Source organism: Triplophysa dalaica, chromosome 13 (genome assembly GCF_015846415.1).
Source record: "Triplophysa dalaica isolate WHDGS20190420 chromosome 13, ASM1584641v1, whole genome shotgun sequence".
Classification (NCBI taxonomy): Eukaryota; Metazoa; Chordata; class Actinopteri; order Cypriniformes; family Nemacheilidae; genus Triplophysa; species Triplophysa dalaica.
In genome coordinates this window covers 7552594-7573035 of record NC_079554.1, presented here as the reverse complement: position 1 = coordinate 7573035, position 20442 = coordinate 7552594, and the positions used below count along the sequence as shown (strand labels likewise).

Below are 20442 nucleotides of genomic sequence, written 5' to 3'. Positions count from 1 at the left end.
ATTCAGTCCTTTTGCGTGACTCATATGAGAGTCTATGGTGTAAACCTCCGGAAAAGTCTTCTTGTATGAGTCTGTTTAAGAAGTCTTTATTGTTGTACATTCCACATGACTTTTAGCTTGGATAATGTTCGTACAGTGTGACCATGGGGAAAGACGTTCTAAAAAATCGAAGCCGGTTAAACTCTATGGTTTGTTTGTTGGACACAATGGCGAATAGCACATTATATTGGTGTTATGATTGGCGAAGGATCAATTGGACAGCATGTTGCTTGTCGAGTTTGCTATTGTGCCGCACTTGAATAGATCATCACTTTGTACAGGAACTCGGATTATTCACAAGCACACAATCAACCACAACTTTATAAAAATCAACCGACACATACCTTAAGTTTCATCATTGAGTCCTGACACAGCTTGTCTCCTCGTGCAGCGGTGACCTCATCTATGCCAATGATCTTGGCCTTGTATCGAACGCCATCGCCCTTAAAACGCTTTATCAGAGCTGCCTCACTGCGGTCCTGCCCTAGAGGGAGTAAAACAGAACGAGGAAGATGAAGCATGGAGTCATTTCATGAATTTTACATACAGTATCTGCAGCAATTCGTCTCCTCCCTCCATCAACCATCACTTCGAAATGCCATTACTTTTTCCATAATCAGCTAAATCTGGACCTGGGAGCTGACAAATATACCAAGCGATATCCTAATACACACTATTTAACCCAGAACTCTATATCCTTATTTTTCTTATATTGAGTTCTATTCAAGCAGTAAGATCTTGGATCCATTGTACTCAGTCTAGTTGTTGAGTTATGAGCCTGTGGGGTTGATCACTGCCAGGAGCTTTAAAATCAACCCAGGGCTCTGAAAACCCTCTCCAACCTCCAGATACCTTGTGCTATACAGCTCAGAATCAAGGTCAAGCCAGTAGCTTGTGTGTGGCTGTAATTGCAGGTGTGTCAAGCCTGAGGCATGAGAGGAAGATGTTAGTTTCTAAGTAACGGCTCTGTGTCCAGGTCTGGTGTGAGGTGATAGGAATGATGAAAGCTGAATATTTCTTTGAGCTCTCACATCAAAGTGGACATGTATGGGCCGATCGCGACTTAGAAAGATCAGGTGGCCCCTCCCACACCTTCATCACAAAGCTTATAACTGGATAACGGGCCTGGCCAATCGATAAACCTCCAAGGATATATACCAATTAACTGGCTCATGCTCAGTAAACCAAAGACAAACAGACCCAATTAGGTCTCAGCCTAGGTCTGAGGCAAAAGCAAATAGACATTTACCAGGACATATACACAAACTCAAACACACGCTTTCAGGGTCAGTTATTGCGTTCACAATTAGGAAAGGTAAAAGGGCAACAGGATTCTAAAGGTTCGGATTTAATAAAGAAATAATTAAAAGAAACCCTTACAATATATTATTAGATAATAATGGAGTTGAAAATAAAGAGCACAGAATAACATAAGCCAGCTTTAAAGGTAATAAGCCATTATGTAATTAATAATTATTTAATTGAGTAACTATTAATTAACAACACACAAATTTGTGATTACAAATATAACAATAACAACAAAAACATAATTTTAGTAATATTAATCATAATTTAAGGAAACCCTGACTCAACTTAACCTTACAACTTAACCTAAAACCTATTTAAATTCTTAGACAAGGTCACATGTCAAAGGGGACCTTTAAAGGCCCACTGCGATGCCTTGGAAGCCGCAGCATTATTTGATTTGTTGATGTAACCAATAGCGTTTCTCTTATGGCACACAGTCACCAAAGTGACTATCGAGAAGTAAAGGAAGATCAATAGCCAGGTCCCTATTACAGATTTGCGCAAAATTTTATTTATGTTTTCTAAGTGTCGATTAAAACAATATCCCAGAATGACTGCGTGTCCATACCACAAACATAAAAGTTTGGGTGAGAGCCCGATGTTTGTGATCTTCTTTAAATTATAATAGCAAAAGAAAAAATGTAGTTATTAACCAGGTTTACATCACCCTGGTCTTATGCACATTTTGAAGTTTCGCATTAGAAATTGTAATATTCCAATTTTGCGCATAAGGTTAATTCGTATTGAGTCATTTTGGATGGAAACCTGGCGATTAAGACCTATGTGACCTGGGGCAGCTTATGGATGATGGAGATTGCATCTATATTTTATAGCAAATCTATGAAGAGCATCCATATCAAAAAGCTTGAAACTTGAAAAAGGACTGAAACTGCTTGTGTAAGATTAAATCAATCAGTCCTGGGCCACCACCTCTTTTGTATTTCTGTCTCGCCTTTACAAGCTTGACATTTCTCTCGATATACTCGCTCTGAGCTTTAGTAATTGTGGTATCTGTTGTATCTTATGTTGATTCTACAGTAAATACTTTTCCATGTTTCGTAGTGCTATGGATGGTCTTAATACTGTATATGATTGACAAATTAAACATGTCACATACATCTTTACAGTTTTTGATATAGGCTATAAAAATCGATTACAGGTTTTGGGGATCTATTTTTTATGATAATGAAAAGCTTATAATGCACACAAATACAGACTAGTAAAGTAAACAGTACTTAAAATAGACTTCGAAACCGAACGATTCTATTATACCATTAAGATGGTTTCTCCAGAACGTGGCACCGTTATGAATCGTCTTTTTTATAAAGATTTAAATCTGAAATATGTTTTCGGCCACTAGCATTGTGTGTGGTTCCACAAAAGCTCTCATTTCATTTATCTCATATCATTAATCTACAGCAGCAGTGAGGAAAACAGCTCTGCGCTTCTAGGACAACATATATCAATAGCACTGACACAATGTGGCATTAGGCTAAAGTAAGAGACAAGGCATAATGAATATCAGTCTCTCCTTCACATTCACACACATACATTAAGCAGCTGATGAAGAGGAGCGGAGGATTCATCAAAGCCTGTTTGACACTGAATGAACTCATTGAAGGTCACCGCACGCGTGATGGAAAGAATTCGCTCATCATTCTTAACAAACAGCCTGCTTTGCCATTGATTATGCACTTGGAGTGTTGTTTGTTCATGCATGCAGGGGTTAGTCGATTCTGTTTTGATTCAGACAATTCTCAATGTATCACTCTTTATAAAAAAAAGGGTTTCAGGGTTGGTTGGTGCCAAATACTGCTCACATTAAGCAGATGCAATTATACAATTACACACACACATTAAAGATCTTCTGCTTTTGTTGTCCATAAATGAAACGTTTTGTTATGCTTCTAGATACATCCACAATTTGAGAATGAATCTGTAAACGCATCAAACCCTCATATACCTACACACTAATGGGTCACTGTTTAACCCATACTCTGAATCAACTAGTTTGTGGAAAGCTCCATCATATGACTGAACACTTTAGCTGTCCCTTAGTGCCAGGTCTGGGAAGGATAAACACTCATTTATTTCCCCAGTTTATACCACTGCGCCTGTAAAGCTGGCAATTATTACTGCCTACCTCAGGGACTGAACTTTGATGGTAAAGAACTGACCGTATGACCGTGTGGGTGTCTGTATATGCGCCTGAAGGCTGCCAACCACACTGTCCAAGTAGAGACGTCTAAAAATGAGCTCAAGCTCTCTACCCTGCAGGACTCCAGAGTCCTCATTCAGGATGAGGACAGCATGCTGTTTCTTGGAGAGAAGTCTGGATCTCACCCACTCCCATGGCCCTTCAAAATGAGGGAAATCGGGCAGCAAGCTGTAGTGAGCTGTTGATGGTTGACACGGGTTGTAATTGAAGGTGGAGAGAAGACCTTGAGCTATGCACTGTTGACTGCCACTTGGTGGTCAGTGATGGTAGGATACATAGAAACGTGCATTTAAAATGACCTTACTCGTCTTATGAAGTTATTAGAATTGAACAAAAACAAATTTCAGGAAATAAAGGTATCTCTTCATAATGTTCTTTATCATAGTTAAAAGCCATACGTCCAAGCAGAGCAGATAGCTCACAGATACAGTAGTATGTTTGATTTTTTGGTAGGCTTCTTTAACAATCCTAATCCTATTAATAAACTATTTCATTTTTTTTATATGTTTTTATTGTAGTAGTGTTGTAGTCGAGACCACCTTAACCGAAACCATGACCAGAGTGTTTTGAGCCCAAGACCACGGCAGTCCGAGACCAAGTCAAGACCAAGACCAGCATTCCTTAAATGAATCTAAAAGAGCCACATAACTAAATAAAATAACAATAAAAGTCACTGCAGTGATTCATTGAGTAGAACTTTGTGTTGAAAATTGATTTCGGTTTCTTTGAGCAAATACATACAAACACTAAGGAGATTAAAGGAAGAGTTTGTAACAATTTTACAGTAAAATATCCAAAAACCACTAGGCCTCATGCGGCAGATTTTACAAATTGTGGCTTTAAATAAACGTAATATTCACAATTTTGATGTTTTATTAACCACCTAAATAATAAAAAAAATTGTCCAGGAATAAATTCAGAATATTCAACATTTATATGCAGAAAACCTGTAATTACCCAACAATTGTTGAAGTCTGTGAACTTTTTTCAATGAAACAATACTAGACTATATATACTACAAAACTAGATCATAGTATGCTAAACGCTAGGCTCCAGTGTTTGCCGTCATAAACCTTTTGATTTATTTATTCTTCTAGAGGAAAATGGAAATTAATAAATCTCGTTCCGAGAGAAGACTGGATAGCAGTGTTGCCGTTTGAAGTTGCTTAAAAATGTTGAGTTCGTTAGACTTCAAAGAATCACACAGTTTAATCCCCCCATCGAATTTAAATCTGATAGATCTTAAATCCCCTCAAGTGAGATGCGGTCGAGAGACAACACGAGAAGCCGCGGACGCAGAGGGACGTGCACACAAATATGCACGCGTGTTTGAATATCTTACTCGAGCATATTGATGTAGGTCACTGGTTGCGGTACAGTGTGATCTCAACACTCATGTAAATGCAACTGACACTACACAGCATATAAAACAGAATACTGCTTCACCTAACGATCCCTGAGAGTTTATAAAGACCTCATTTTCAAACGCTGTTTGATGTCTCTCATTTTAGGAGTGAGAAGCTGCTGGTAATCTTATTAGATTGATGGATAAAAAAACATCAAAGGGTGTGAGATTTCTATCGGCGTGCATGTGAGCACATCTAATCAGCCTTCTGCAGAGTGGACAAAATGGGCCAGTTCTCCATGGGGATATTTGTCTGCATACAATACAAGCACCAAATTTAGAAAAGAAGTGTGTATGTACCTGCTTAACAATCCTTGAAATTTCTTTGTAAACCTTGTTAGTGAAAACATAATATGAACAAAGACAAAAAAAATGAATAAAAAATATATATAATTTTTTTTAATCTAAGGATTTTTTTGTTAGTTTGTCTACTGTAATTATAGTTAAGATTATATAAAATAAGTCGCCCCCTTTAAGTGCATATTTCGATTTTACATTTGTAAAATGTACTAATGTGGAAAGTATTTACATTTTTATTTAAATGGGTGTATGTATGTATATTTTTAGAACAAACACTTTGTTCATGTGTCCTGAACTAAATGATAAAATTACTGAATCATCCAATAATAAAACTGCATTGCTAATTTTTTTATGTTCATACAATTTGTTGTATAAAAAGTTGTGATGTACAAGGCAACAGACAAGAAAATAAATCCTGAAAATGGATCATATCCACCAAATACTAAAAAGGAAGTCAATAAAACAGAATGAAATACTCTAAGAGAATTACTATGATATCATGAAAGATTATTTTATATTATAATATGTTGCTTGCCAAATCGATCATTTTAGACATAACCATGCAAAAATCTAATTTATTTATATGGATTTCAATCAGATCAAAAAGGGACATAAGATTTATGTATGGGTTCTCAACTGCTGTCGAATTAAGAAACAAGAGAAACAAATTGTTTGCCTTCAGAATATTGCAGTTACAACATGAACCAGCAGGGGCAAACTGCAACATTAACATCCAAATCCTGAACTTTTGGGTGGGAAAAAGTATTGTTATTGATCATTTTAACATATTTAAGAAGACTTTCATTTTAGATATCTAGTGGTCAGTTGTTTCTATTCTTTATTTTGTTCAAATTACCTTGTATTTTGTGTTTTTTCAATTGTAAAAAAAAAAAATTGTATTGTATGTAGCTGAACTGCAAGTGCTGTGACTATACAAATTAATATTTTGATTTGGCAATAAATCACATACAACCTAGGGCAAATCTAAAAAACAGACAGAGCGCTCTGAGTGTAAAGATATTAGACAAAAATCTTCAATCTGTGCCAGAAAATGATGTGTGTAAATCACAAGCCTTCTCTTCCTCTCTCTTCTCCTGTTTTCTTCTCCCCTTTTTCTCTTCCCCCTTTCCTGTCCTTTTAAACAAACAGTTCTCAGTTTTGATTTCTCAGATTGTGATCAAGCTCATGTCTTTTCCAGGAAAATCGTGTTTGTGTACAGTACACAAGAGATAGAACTGCATTGTGGGATACATTATAACACTCCACATTCCATCGTAAAGTAAAACCTGCTGTGATCATCTTTTTCTTTCATTTATTATTTGATAATACTGTCAAATAGCAACCAATCATGATTTTAAAGGGAATTTAACAATTGGAGTATTGGAGCTTTTAACAGTTAAAAAAAAATGCAATATAATTAATGTCATTTGGACTCACATAACACTGACATTGTTTCATTTATTAGAGCTGACAATGATGGTTAAGTAACATGTGATCCATCAATAGCTGTGACAACCCTGAGGCATCGCCTGTGGCAGCCATGACCCTCGTGTTCCCACAGGCCCCCGTTCTTCTGTTCTCCCTTCTAAATCTCCTTTACCTGCCTACCTGCTGTCACTTTCAATTGAAGCAGTCATTCAATAAGATGTCATCCCATATACCTAGCTATCTCAGTCTACCTGGTCCTACTGTTCCTCTTACAGACTCTTCTCTGTGTGAGACCACAGCTGCTTTAACCCCTTGATACTCTCTTCAACTGTGTGGCAGTAAGACTCCACCTGATGACTATCCACAAAAGGCTGCTTTTAACCAGTACTTTGAACCAATACTTTTACTTGTTTCCAACTTTAAAATGTCATACTGAGTGGGTGAGCTCTGAATATAGGATAGATGCAAAACAAATAGGTAACTTTAGGAGTTTCAAAGATCTCCTGGCTCACAGCAAAGGCAGAATGTTTTAATCGGTAGCAACTTTTGTCTGTTATCTTAGACAAACTCTGCACAACCAACACCATGTATCAATTTCTCTAAACAAAATGGCTCCATAGTTGAGTTACAGGCCCTATAACTCAGCACTAAACACCATCCCACCGGTGCTCACTCTCTCCCAGTACTTTTCATTTACTAGCCTATATGAAACACTGAACCACAGGAAAATAAAAAGCTACTTTATCACAGCAAAACAATAACATCAGGTAAACACAGTGAGGGCAGAGTGGCAATAACAACGTCACAATAAAGCAATAAATCTAGAATATTCTTCCCCCCTCTCGTCTGGCTTCTAATGCACATTCAGAGACAAGATTGTCGATGTGTAGTGAGGGGAAATAGTCTGTTGCTTTGGCTGAGGATGGAACGAACTTTACTCTGTAAGCACGTTTGGGTCCCGTCTTAATGGAAAAGCAGATTTTAATAACAGCAAACAAGGCCTGAGGGAGACTCAGCACGTATAACAGGAAGATTAGATGTGCTTCAACACAACCAGCCCCTTTATTCAATTGTTTGCCATATCTGGGAAAAAGGGTAATATATCAGGTGAAATTGCAGTTGTGCATTTTTTATGCTCGCTTAGTTCGACGGAAACTGTGTTGCAGTGTTATCTGCTTTCACATTTGATTAGTAGGGTTTAGCATAGCTAGCATCAAATGAAACTGTGCTACTATTAAATACTGTGGCATAGTTTTATTAGTAGATTCTACTAATTAGAAGAAAACAACTTACTATGTTTAGAGAGGTTTTTATATCATACTTCCTTTTACACAAGCCTAGCTACCCTGTTCTGAACAAGCCTATGCAGATTAGCTTGAAGAGGCGATATGACACAACTAAAACGAATATTGTTGTTTGTTTTAGTTGTAATGCAATGTATATGCACGATTTAAGGTTCAAAACCGCTGTTTTTTCCACAACCGTGCATGTTTGTGTCTCCTCTTTGCCCCGCCTCTCTGAAATACGCGGATGTTTTACGAAGCTCAGCGCTCTGAAAAGCGAGGTGTTCTATGATTGGCCAGTTAACCAGAGTGTTGTGATTGGTCGAATACTGCAAGTGTGTGACTTAAATGTAGCTCTTACCATATTTGGAACATCCAAAGCAATTGTACTGACAGGTACGCCCACCTTACCTGCGTATACATTTAGTCAAATCATACCACGAGCTGACGTAGATTTGTGGGGGTGTGGTTACACGAGGCGTTTCAGGCAGGTCTGGGTGAGCACACGCTTTTAGATAGAATGCATCTTTTGTTCCGACAATATTTTTTTGCTATTTTACGTGTCTAATACATGCATGGGCAACTTCTAACACACCAAAGACACAGAAAAACACATATTCGCGTCATATGACCCCTTTAACTGCCTCATCTTAGATGTGGCTAAGCTCTCTATAATGCTATATTACACTCAAAGATACATATATGTAAGACATTCTGCCTCATTCATTTTTGTTAAACCTTAGTTACTGAATGTGGTCATTCTGTGGCTTAAACTACTCTGTAACATCCATTACTACCACTCTTTAGAACCAAATGTTCTGTTATTGCGTTATTTTATTACGGTTAAATAAGGTTATGTAATAAAGTTAATTCTGTATAAAAGCAAAAAAGCAAGGGCTTGGCCATACTTTATTATGAAATAGTCACAACTGTCTACAACATAACCTGTCATTCCTCATTGCGTGAATACGAATTTGAGTTTTAATTGTTTAACCATCACTCAAAATCACATACACATACATACAAAGAACGCATTTGACATTTTTCTGAGAAAAAAACAATCACAACCTTTCTCTATGCTCAGATGGCAAAGGTAAAAGCACAACATGGTTCCACATCATTAGTTCATGCCCCTGCTGACATGTACAAGATCACACACATACACACAGAAATACACAGACAAGAAGTTTCTGTTTCCATATTATAAAACCTGATCCGAGTTTAGAAAAGGGATCATCATGCTGTCGGTGGAGGAACACCTGCAGTGTGTTATTTAGATAATAGAATGTTTTGTCTTCTCATTTCTCCAAGCACCATCTTTCTTTAATAGCATGTTGTCAAGAATTCCTGTCACAGTACATGGGGATCAATGCTGCAGAGAGCTTCTATGAATACTCAAAATGTGAAGAGGAGCTTTTGTTCTCGATTGAAAAGTTAGGTGTTATCTGGCTCCGTCTCTCTGATTCTAGGCTTCAATGTGCAAATGCACGTCTCTTCCAATGACATGACTGACAGTAATCTTTACCGTGGTTACAGTTCCACTTAACCTGCACCTGTCAGTAAAATCTAGATAGCTTTGATTTATAAATCACACAGACTACAGTAAGAGATAATTAAATAGTTCCATCAATTCTTTTAAAACAACAAAGTCTGACAATAAAGGTTAAAATGTATTATACCATGGTCTGTTTGAATCAGGGGCGCTTTTGCATATTGCAGAGTATGGCAGTTGCCATACCCATATTCAGACAAAACAGTGGAAACAAAGTGTGCATAATGATGCTCATTAAAGATAATCAAAATATTTGAGACTGCTGTGTATTTCTAGCATGGGCTTTGGAAGCATGTGTATTTTAAAGTGTAAAAACGACACTCACTCACTAACAGCTTCAATGGTGTAGTGAGGAAGACGAGTGTCTATTCATTTGTGAAGCAGAGTGTATTTGTATAGACTTTTTGTATTAGAGTCTTAGATGTTTGTGTTACTACATACAGTATCTGTGTGTATCTTTGGTAGGGATTTTATAAAATATTGAATTGAATATATTATTTGCATATCTTGTCCTTGTTTCTCACTTTGATATACATTCTTTCGGACACACAAGCTGCAGCACCTGCGGGTAGGTATTTGTGAATCAGCAGGTACAAAAACTCTTCCAAACAATTCACACAGCTAGCAAGAAGGTACCCATTTACCTGTAAGGCAAACCTTAAATAACAAGTACTGTAGGGTATCTTTTGGGGACAATAGAAATATATTAACAATAATAATAGGCCACAAGATGGATGTCACTTTGGAAGCATCCCTGTATATTATTTATGAAAAAGACACTGTTCTAAGTATTGCTCATAAGTTCTAGGGTGACCCATTCTGCCGTTTTTGCTTATTCATTCTAAATAAAATAGTAGACATACATTGCATTTAGTTCACTAGAATGAATTGCATTGAAAAAAAAAGGATATCAGATCCTCACAGTCGATGCCTAGTCATGCCGTTTATGTGAAAGAATCCTATTCGAATAAAGCTCCTTGCGTCTTTCAGCTCTTTTCATTTTTTTTTTCTTTTCATTTGCGCACATGTGTAACACTCAAGCCCGGACTTCATATCTCTGTTTATTTTTGCAAAGCTCAGAACACAGCCATCAATCTGTCTCTATCTCTCTAACACTTCTACTTTCTCTCACACTACTTTGTGTTGAGCAAAAAAATGGGAACCTTAAGAGTTAGAAAACGGAAGCAGCGACATGGAAAATTAAAAGAAAGTATTTCTCAGACTACACACCTTAACACTGAGAAATCCCATGAGTAACCTATCCCATATGTGACTCACTAAGCGGGGTGTCTATGTTAAAACAGTATTGTACAGAAACTGTAGGCATTTGACAGCTGCTTTGCACCAGCGAGCACTCCAACACTTCAGGGGGTCTTTGATTTGCCCGTCTTCCAGTGGGCAGCAAAATCAATGGCAGGTTATTCTGGTTTGCCAGGTATGACTAGCACAGACTCTCTGACCTTTCCCACGGTGTATAGGTTGTCTACAAGTCAATGGCCTTTTGTCCCGGGCCTAAATAGATATTCACTGTGCATTCAACCGGCAAAAATAAGAGCTCTGAGTTTTTATCGACAACTCAGAGACTTAAATGTTACCTGATGGGCCAAATCGATACAACGGTCTGAAATGTGTTGCTGTGGAATGTTGAGGGTGAATGTTGAGTTTTTTTTAAGCATTAAACAAAAGTGAGAGGTTGTTCCAATCTGAAATGTATTGTAGTATGGATGCACTTAAAGCGGTCGGGCAACGGTGTTTCATGCATTCTGACTTCTTTACAATGTTAAACGTCTTCTCATGCTTAACATGGTCAACTTGTCAAAAAACGAGTTGGGCGTATTACATAGTATTTCTGTGCTCGATACACTCCCTCACAATCGTACAGGTTTTCGGAAAGTTTTTTTCGAACGTATAGAACGGTTTTGTACAACTTTTCTAAGTCCTGTATTGGACAATTCTCTGGCAAGCCCAGAGCAGGAGAAGGAGAGCAGGCTTTAAGTTCCCAGGCAGACTGTATCAAATACACACATTTTACATGCCTGGTATTGAACAGATCTAGCTGGTCTTCCAGCCAAGCTAGGCCGGTTTTTGCCAACTTATACTAATACTCCAATACTTAAAAAGCTGACAAGTGCCTGACACCAGCAAAGCAGACCAAAATGACCACCAACCCAGCTTGGATCCGTTTAAGCTGTTTTGTTTCTAGCAGGGAGGACATCTGACTTCAGCACTTCCATAAGAAAAACTATTTTCCAGAGGTCTTCAGAAGGTAGCCCTCCCTTGACAACACTCAGTGGCTCCCATTACAGGGAAAACAACCTTTTCCGCAGTGGTCACTGCCAAGCATAAAGTTAGCATAGCAATGATGACAGCTGGAGTCTCTCACATTAGGACCAGCAGGGCTGTTTAGTGATTCGGATGTGGCAGCGCAAGGACAGGACCGAGGTCTAAAGGCACGATATTAATGAACACACTCATGTCCAATGGACAGAAAAGGTCAGAGAATCAAGACAGATCAAGAGATTATGGTCACCGCTAATATAACCCTTATGTACTGTACTTGGGAGAGACATATCATACTACCTTGATTTACAGTACACAGGATACAGAACACTCTCAGCGTTGGGGAAACTATTTCTACTACTATATAACTTACTTTTTAGTCCAATAATTGTAAATCAGTTGGTTTAAAAAATGTGCTGTTTTTCAGTGAACCATGACAAAATAATTTTAGCTTGTGTTAAAATAAAAATAAACGAAACAAAACTGATTTTAAACAGACACATAATCCTGTATTTTTTTGTTTTCTTGTCAGTCCCTTCTAAAAAGTATGTGACAAAACTGCAAATCAATTTGCTAAATGCACCCCATCTAAAATAATACAGAAACCTTTGCACTTATTCATAACCAATCTACTGTGAATGTGTCCTACGTTTTTATTTCAGATGGGCACAAATACATCAAAAAGTATTTAGTTGTAAATATTTACTCATAAAATGTATTTAAATAAAATACAAAATACTGCTGTGAATTTTTTTTTTAATTTAAATACAAGTAATTTGAAAATACAAAAAATACAAAATACAAAGTCAGTTTACGGAAGTCTTGCTACTTGGCAGCCATGTTTGCAACGCAAGATTAGCTGTTTGCAGGCGGGGGAGGAGTACAAAGACAGAAAAATATAATCTTCTTAAATATTTTCAGCAATTTCAAAGTTGTTGAAAATGTTGTCATCATTTACTCACCCTCAGATTGATCCAAACCTGTATAGATTTCTAGAGATTCTAAAGATTTCTTAAGATATTTGGAAGAATGTCAGATCTCATTCCCCATTGACTCCCATAGTATCTACTATTGCAGTAAATGGAAATGAGATGTGAAGTATCCTTTAATGGAATGAAAGATCACCAAAGTCTAGAACAGTGTTCTTTACTGTTTGATAAGCATTTTAAATACAAAATACAGTCTCTCAAAGTGTTTGATTACAAATTACATTTGACTTGTTTTTGATAAGGAAAATACAAATGACAAAATACTCAAAAGTTATTATACACGTATTACAAATATATGTAATTAAAATACAGCCCATCTCTGCACACGATCATGTTGGGCACATGTTCCAGAGCGAAATTCTGTCAGTTGACATTATACAGATTCTTGAAAGTCTGTCAACATGTGGCATGCATTGATATGTCATGTTTCAATCGTCAAATGATTTGTTTTGTGGTTCTGGATGGTTTTGAAGAGCACTTTTATGTCAATTCCTCTCAACCCCCTTCACAGAGAACTCTATCTTCAACATGCCAGTATCTCAGCAGCAGAAGCTTTGGTCCAAGTCATCTCTTTCTGTTTTGTCCCCTTGGCGTACTGTGATAGTCTTTCCTGCCCTAATGCCTGTCCTCACTGCCAACTATCTCTCCAAACACAGGGATGGCGCATTAACCTCTGCCAAGAGTCACACACAACTTTACACATCCAGGCTCAAAGCACCGACTGGCGCCTGTTAATGAAAATCTTGTCACTATTTGTCCTCATATTGTAACAAGCCTGTATGACGTTAATTCTTTAGTGTCCTGCTGCTTTTCATGCAACTTAACCATCCAATGACCTGGGCTGTCAAACTACAAAATGGAGAAAAATCACCATAAAAGCAGTCTCTTATTTGTTCAATGTATGCATCCAGAGACCATGAATAATCCATCCTGACCTTGTGTCTGCTTATGTGTGCGTTTACCTGACCTGACCTCTAACCTGTCTGTCTGCATGTTTATTTACAATGAACACACATTACACACATCATGGATTCTTTTGACAGTAAGTTATTACCAACAACAAGACAGAATGACAGCTTTAGAGATTTCAAGAGAAGGGAGTCTATATGGAGGATCAACTTAAGCAGGTTACAAGTGGTGGGTAGAAATATTTTATTTTCTTTGATTAAATCTATGACCAAAAGCTGAAAAGATTAATTGAATCTGTTATTGGCATTTATTGGCTTTAGCTACCTCTGTAAGGAAATAATATATACACTTATTCTCTGTTCGAAAAACATCTTGTATGGCATACTCACAAAACTGTGGGGGTATACTGTTCACACAAAATGGTTGGCAACATTTTTCTACCAAAATTGTCATTTTTTGCGACAGAAGACTCTCTATTATTCGATCCATATCTACAGGCAGGCACAGACTACCTATAGTACACTAAACAATTAACTCCTGACCCCACAATTAACATCGAACATCTCTATACAGCACTGAATTGAGGCCAGACTACCACTGATAAAAGCTTTCTGATAACCGTCTTAACAGACAGACAGCACCATGAGACATGTACAAATTGCTTTGCTGGAAGTGTAGGCAATCAATATGAGGTTCCTAACAAGAAGACTCTGCTCCAGTGTAAGGGAAGAGAGACAAGTATAGCTGTCTCTAGAGATGCCTGATTAGAATTAGCAGTTAAAGTACGAAGTTATGGGTTTATTGACCGGACTGTGAGGAAAAGGGTTAAATTGTTGCACAAAACAGTTCTGGTATTAATCAGGAGCACGCTTTTAGCATACCCTGACAAAATTCAAGCCAGTTTGAGAATGTATGATGTATAATGTACAAGGGTTTGGATTTCACTGGGGGTACTATCACTTACAATTGAAGGGGAAAAAAACATACACCGTGTCTACACTGGATACGACGTGGCAGGATCGAGCATCGAGTGTGGACTAAGTTTTAAATTATAATGGGTTCTAATGCGTCTTGTCTTTTGTCGCATCGCGCCGCATCCGGTGTAGACAGGGTGTAAGAGTGCAACAAAATTTGGTAAAAAGAAATAATGTCAACATTCATTTATTGAAACCAATTTATTAAAACAGCAATGTGGAAATTAGCGGCATCTAGCGATGAGGTTGCGAATTGCAGCCAATGGCTCAATCCACCGCTCCCTTTCAAAGCTCTCACAGGACATTTCATGTTTTTGCTTTTTTGCCCGAAGGAGATACCGTATTTACGAAACACGCTCTATTGAGCAGTTTGCCCTTTAGAGCAACTGTAGAAAGCACATGGTGAATTCCGTGCAATGGGAACTGCAATGTATGTAGATAGCCCATTCTAAGGTTAGAAAAACAAAACGTCTCTTTATGTAAGGTCTTTATACATCTCCGAAGACATAGTTATGTATAACATATTGCATTTATTTCAGTAGATACTCCTAAATTTTACAAACTGGACCTTTAAAAAGATCAGACAGTTCTCTCATAAACTCTTATAATAGTATAAAGGACTGCATAGAAAGTCCAATTTGAATTTCCTTCTGTTCCTCACATAAACCAAAAACCTGAATCTGGTTCATACACACTGATCAAAAAGTCCTACTAGACAAAATCATAGTCGTTCACTAGATGAGGAACAAAATAAGCAAGACAAACGAACGGAGCAGGATAAACAGGTGGATGAACAGAAAAGAGGAAGATCACCTTTTCTGTCTTGAGAAGGACAAACAGCACCAGATGGGGTGAAGAATGGCCACTGCTTATGAGTCAGCAGAGCAGAACGCTGAAAGTGTGTGCGTGTGAATATGTGTGTCAGAGCATTTATCTCCTGCTAGCTCTTCTTTAGTCTTTTGTTGTCCTCTAATGTCACTCTCAGTACAGCAAGCTACTGAATCACACCAGTGATCTGACAAGCTGACCGGAGCGTGGCTTGTCCTGTGGGCAGTTCAGGGTGAGCTCAACTCATAAACAGTCAGCAGGTCGAACATAGAGGTAGAGCAGGTTTGCTCGTACTTTTGACATCGCGTGTACAAAAGGTACAATGATGATTTCCCATGATGCAACAGTTTGAACAGCAGTTTGGAGAGTACGTCCAAGCTAACACTTTATTTAGAAAGTTTTGAAATGCAACCTATTGAAAGCTTGAAACCTATGTGAACATGTACACTAAACTAATTCTCTCTCTCTCACACACACACACCCCTCTCTGAAGTCTAATCAGCAAACTCCATCACTCCAGCGCTGCACAGCCATTCTTACACACACTGTTCTGACTGGCAGAAGATAAATGAATCTGCAATTCACTCTTCTCTCTTCCACCTTCACATTTAATTATACTCATAGCCAACTGCTGCCGTCTGCTTCACACACACGCAGAGAAGGCCGATATCTTTACCCTTCTACATAAACTGTCCCTCAGCTCCCGGAAGGAGAAAGACAAACAGAGAGCGAGAGACAAAGAGAGAGAGAGAGACTAAAAGATTGGGGAGACTTACAGGGAAATGACGAGACTTATTTCTCATCACATATCAGCATCATTTTAATTGCAAGGTAATTACTTTCGCAAATAGAGTGGATCTCAGCCCAGCCGTGATGCAGCGAGATGCCTCACGTCCTCCACAAACGCACTGACCTGCTTCATATCATCACAGATATAACTACATAAATGAGGAAAAACACAGTCATTTTGGTTTGTTTTAGTTTTAGTTTTGCTATGTAAAATCATCCTATATAACGTAAAGAACATTACTGAAAATATAATCTTGATATCTAGGGCATCACATTAGTAGGCAGGTTACTGACAAAGGACATTGATGTTACAGATAAATTAGGACCTAAATTCATTTTTTTTGCTATTTTAAGTACTGTGTTTTTCAAATTTTGTACAATACCATAGCATAAATACTTCAGTTTACTATGGTATTAACTATCGTAAACTGTTGAGAAATCTGTTTATAGTGTTTTAATAGTTATATATTATATTGTTTTAAACCTTACTATAGTAAATATCAACGTATACAACAGTGTTTACTACAGATTTATCAATTTACTTCAAGAATACCTCAATTTGCCATAGCAAATACTATAGTAAACTTCAGTATTTCAGAGTGTGTAGTATCATCAGACATTTTTTTGCAGATCGTTGCAAAGATGTTTGAGTTTCTGTGCGTGTTTGACAATCGCTTTTCTCGAACAGTGAAATGCACACAAATAAGCACAACGACAAACACACTTTACACAAGCAAGCGGCTCTGTCTAATGCATATTCAAAACTGTGTCGTGCACGCGTGGGACACTGGTAAATTTTTTGTGTTCAAAATAAAGCGTATCACAGCAAAATCGCCAGTGTTAGAAATGGTCAAATTAACACTCACGGTGTATATACAATCCACACAGTTCATTTGACATTTAACACTGGTGATTTTGCTGTGTAGTGTCAATAATATTGTTTATTTAAGTATTTATGATATTGTCAATGTAAACAGTTTGTCTCAAAAGCTATATTATAATAAAAAATGTACATCAATTAACACACTTGTTTTCATAACTATGACTACTTTAATGCTGTTTAAATTAAATTATGATGCAACTTTACCCTTGATGTCGCAGACAAGTTCACAAAAATGTTTATTGACAAATGGGTACATTAAAACACGTCATATCACCAGTTCTAGTTTAGAAGTGTGTGTACTCTCAAGCTTATGTAACATGCAGTTTATGAATGATTATAATTCTATGGGGCATTCGTATTTAGAAGCAGTTTTTCTTCCCTTCTGTGCCTTAAGACCTGAATTCTGTGACTTTAAACGACCTCCCCATCACGGTTTACTGTTCACAGAACTTTAATTAAGTCGTTCATAATGAATTTTCCTGAACAATGTGGCGCTATGTGTAATAATGTATGTGGCAATTCACATTGCTCTACTGTGACATGAAAACATTAGCTCCACCACCATCTGTTTGACCGATCAATGATATACAAGAGTATTGCCACATAAATGACAAACTTCACCTTTAAAACTACAGATACAACCTATTCAATGAGTAAACATGAGTAACACCGTAACAGGAATCCAAAAAACGACATGTGCCTGTAAAAAAACTTAAAGGGATATTTCCCCAGCAAAACAAAATGTCCTATGTTTAATTCACACTCATGGCATCATGACTGGATATGACTTTCTTCTTGAAGAACAATGCCGTCGAAGTCATATACCACATATAATTTCCTTTTCAAGTGGTAGAATGGGAGTGAACAGGTGTAGATCTTTTAAAGTGCATCCAACGAACAAAAACTCCTCGACACGGCTCTGTGGCCTCTCGAAGCAAATTGTTGTGTTTGTTTTAAGAAAAATATCCATATTGACATTGCTATTAACGTTGATGTCTTGCTTCTGTTGTCCTTCGACTGCACGTGAACCTGAGGCTTGTTTTTCCGGCGAATGACGCAGGAGTGTCGTAAGTTCCGATTTCGTTTTGTTCCAATAGGATGCCGCATCCTCTAAGCGGGACCTTTCATCATTTGCCGGAAAAACAAGATAGATAAGACCTCAGAGCCATGTCGAGCAGTTCTTTGATCAATGAATGCACTTTTTGGAGCTTCAAAAAGTCAACGCCCATTCACTCCCAATCTACGGCTTGGAAGTAAAATGATGCATTGTATTATAACATTTGACTGCATTATTCTTCAATATCTATCCTACTTTCTGTTTATTAGCAAACAATCCAAAGTTTCTGAACACCAAATAATGCGCACCCCCAGCCGGTGCCTCCCATTTGAATGCAGTGTGTTTTTAATAGGAGATTGCATAGCAGTCTCACAGCCACGGCGGATCTAATCAAGGCACCAATTACTGCGCACATGTTCCCATAGCAGAGTAAACACAATTACTGCTATCTGATTAGGCTGCCACCAAATAAACGCAACACACGCATACACAGCTGCATCAAACACGACCAAGGCCGCGCACGCACTCAAAAACAAACACACAATCACACACGGGCACATCTGAGTGTATCAACCAGCCGGATTTGTAAATGACAGTGAAGTTTATTAAAACACATCAGAGAATGGGGCTAATGAGAGAATGCAGAGTAGAAAGGAGAGAATCATTTCATTATGAACCGCAAGCGTTTCTCTGACAGAGAGCTATGACAGTAGTGAGATGAATTGACTGATGCGTGATGTGAAAGCTGTACAAAAGTTATCAGAGGGAGTGACAGGCAACTCAATTTGGCTGATTTGCGATTGAACACTGATCTAAAAACACCTTTCATACCTGTCGAGGAATGACTGCCCAAAGAACCAAATAAAAAACATCATTATTGAACTGTTTTTCAGACCTTTCAAATTATAACTCAAGAATGACCTATGGAGCTTATACTTGATGTAACAGAATTATGATGACAGCTATCTATAGGGTTTAAAGGGATAGTTCACCCATAATAGAAAATTCTGTCATCATTTGCTCACCCTCTTCTCACTTCAAACCTGTATCATTTTTCATCCGCAGGACTCAAAAGAAGATATTTTGAAGAATGTCGTTAACCGTCAGCCATTGACTTTGGTTTGTGCCCGTATAATAGGTGTGAATGGATGCTGATGCCGTTCGGTTTTCAGCTTTCTGACAATGATGTAAATGATGACAGAATTTCATTTTTTGCTGAGTACAAAAAGTTGTAAAAATGTAATCAAAACTAAAGACACTGGCTAGTTAACGGGTGTTCCAAAACTGTATAAATGTATTTGTTGAACTGAACACAAAGGAATATATTTAGAAGAATGTCAGTAAACACATCTGATCCCCCATTTACTGCCAGAGTATGTAAAATAAATACTTGGGAATCAATGGAGGATGAGATCTGTTTAGTGACTGACATTCTTCCAAATAACCTCTTTTGTTTTCAGCAGAACAAAGACATTTATACAGTTTTGGAACAACCTGAGGGCGAACTGTCCCTTCGAAAAGCGTTACCTTCCCAACAGTTTAAATGACAAAATATGTCAACAAACAGAACTGTGCCTGCCAATCTATAAATATGTTGGATATGCTGTTAAGAAACAGTATGACACAACACAACAGAACAGTTCAATCAAGTCAATTCAAAGAACAATATGGAACTTTATATAACTTCCCTGTGTGACATTAAGCTTTATGATGCCGTTCGAAAAAGTTGAACGTAAGCATCACTAAGCTTTAACTTTGAAATAAATAACACAGACAGAATGAGAAATCTATGATGCTGTTCCCGATTGAACGTTTATTCTCACCATCAAGCCAATGTAATTATAGAAACAACTCACAGAAAAAATGGTTTACCCAAATGTGAAAATTCTATCATCACTTACTCACTCTTATGTCATTCCAAAACTGTATGTCTATTTTCTCATAACACAAAAGAAGATATTTTGAAGAATGTTGATATTGAGGTTTTGAACGACATGAGGTCATCTTTTGATATGCTTTATATTTTCTGATGTATTCTGTATATGGATTCTGATGAATATTGTGTGCTGTTGAAATCTAACTGTCGAGATTACGCTTTTGAAATGTTTCTGTTTTGATCTAGCTCACGCTCACACGTTCGTTCTTCAGCATTCTCCCCACGATTGTTCCATCTCGCCCTACAAAAAATCAAATGAACAAG

General features: G+C 37.6%; 1 protein-coding gene across 1 annotated transcript in view; it reads right to left on the bottom strand.

Annotated features, from left to right (window-relative positions):
• The window catches only part of dab1a (DAB adaptor protein 1a), a 125226-nt gene that overhangs the window by 51122 nt on the left and 53662 nt on the right, over positions 1 to 20442 (bottom strand). The window contains 1 exon segment of the mRNA XM_056764317.1: positions 384 to 523. Coding sequence (XP_056620295.1) covers positions 384 to 523 — 140 coding nt within the window.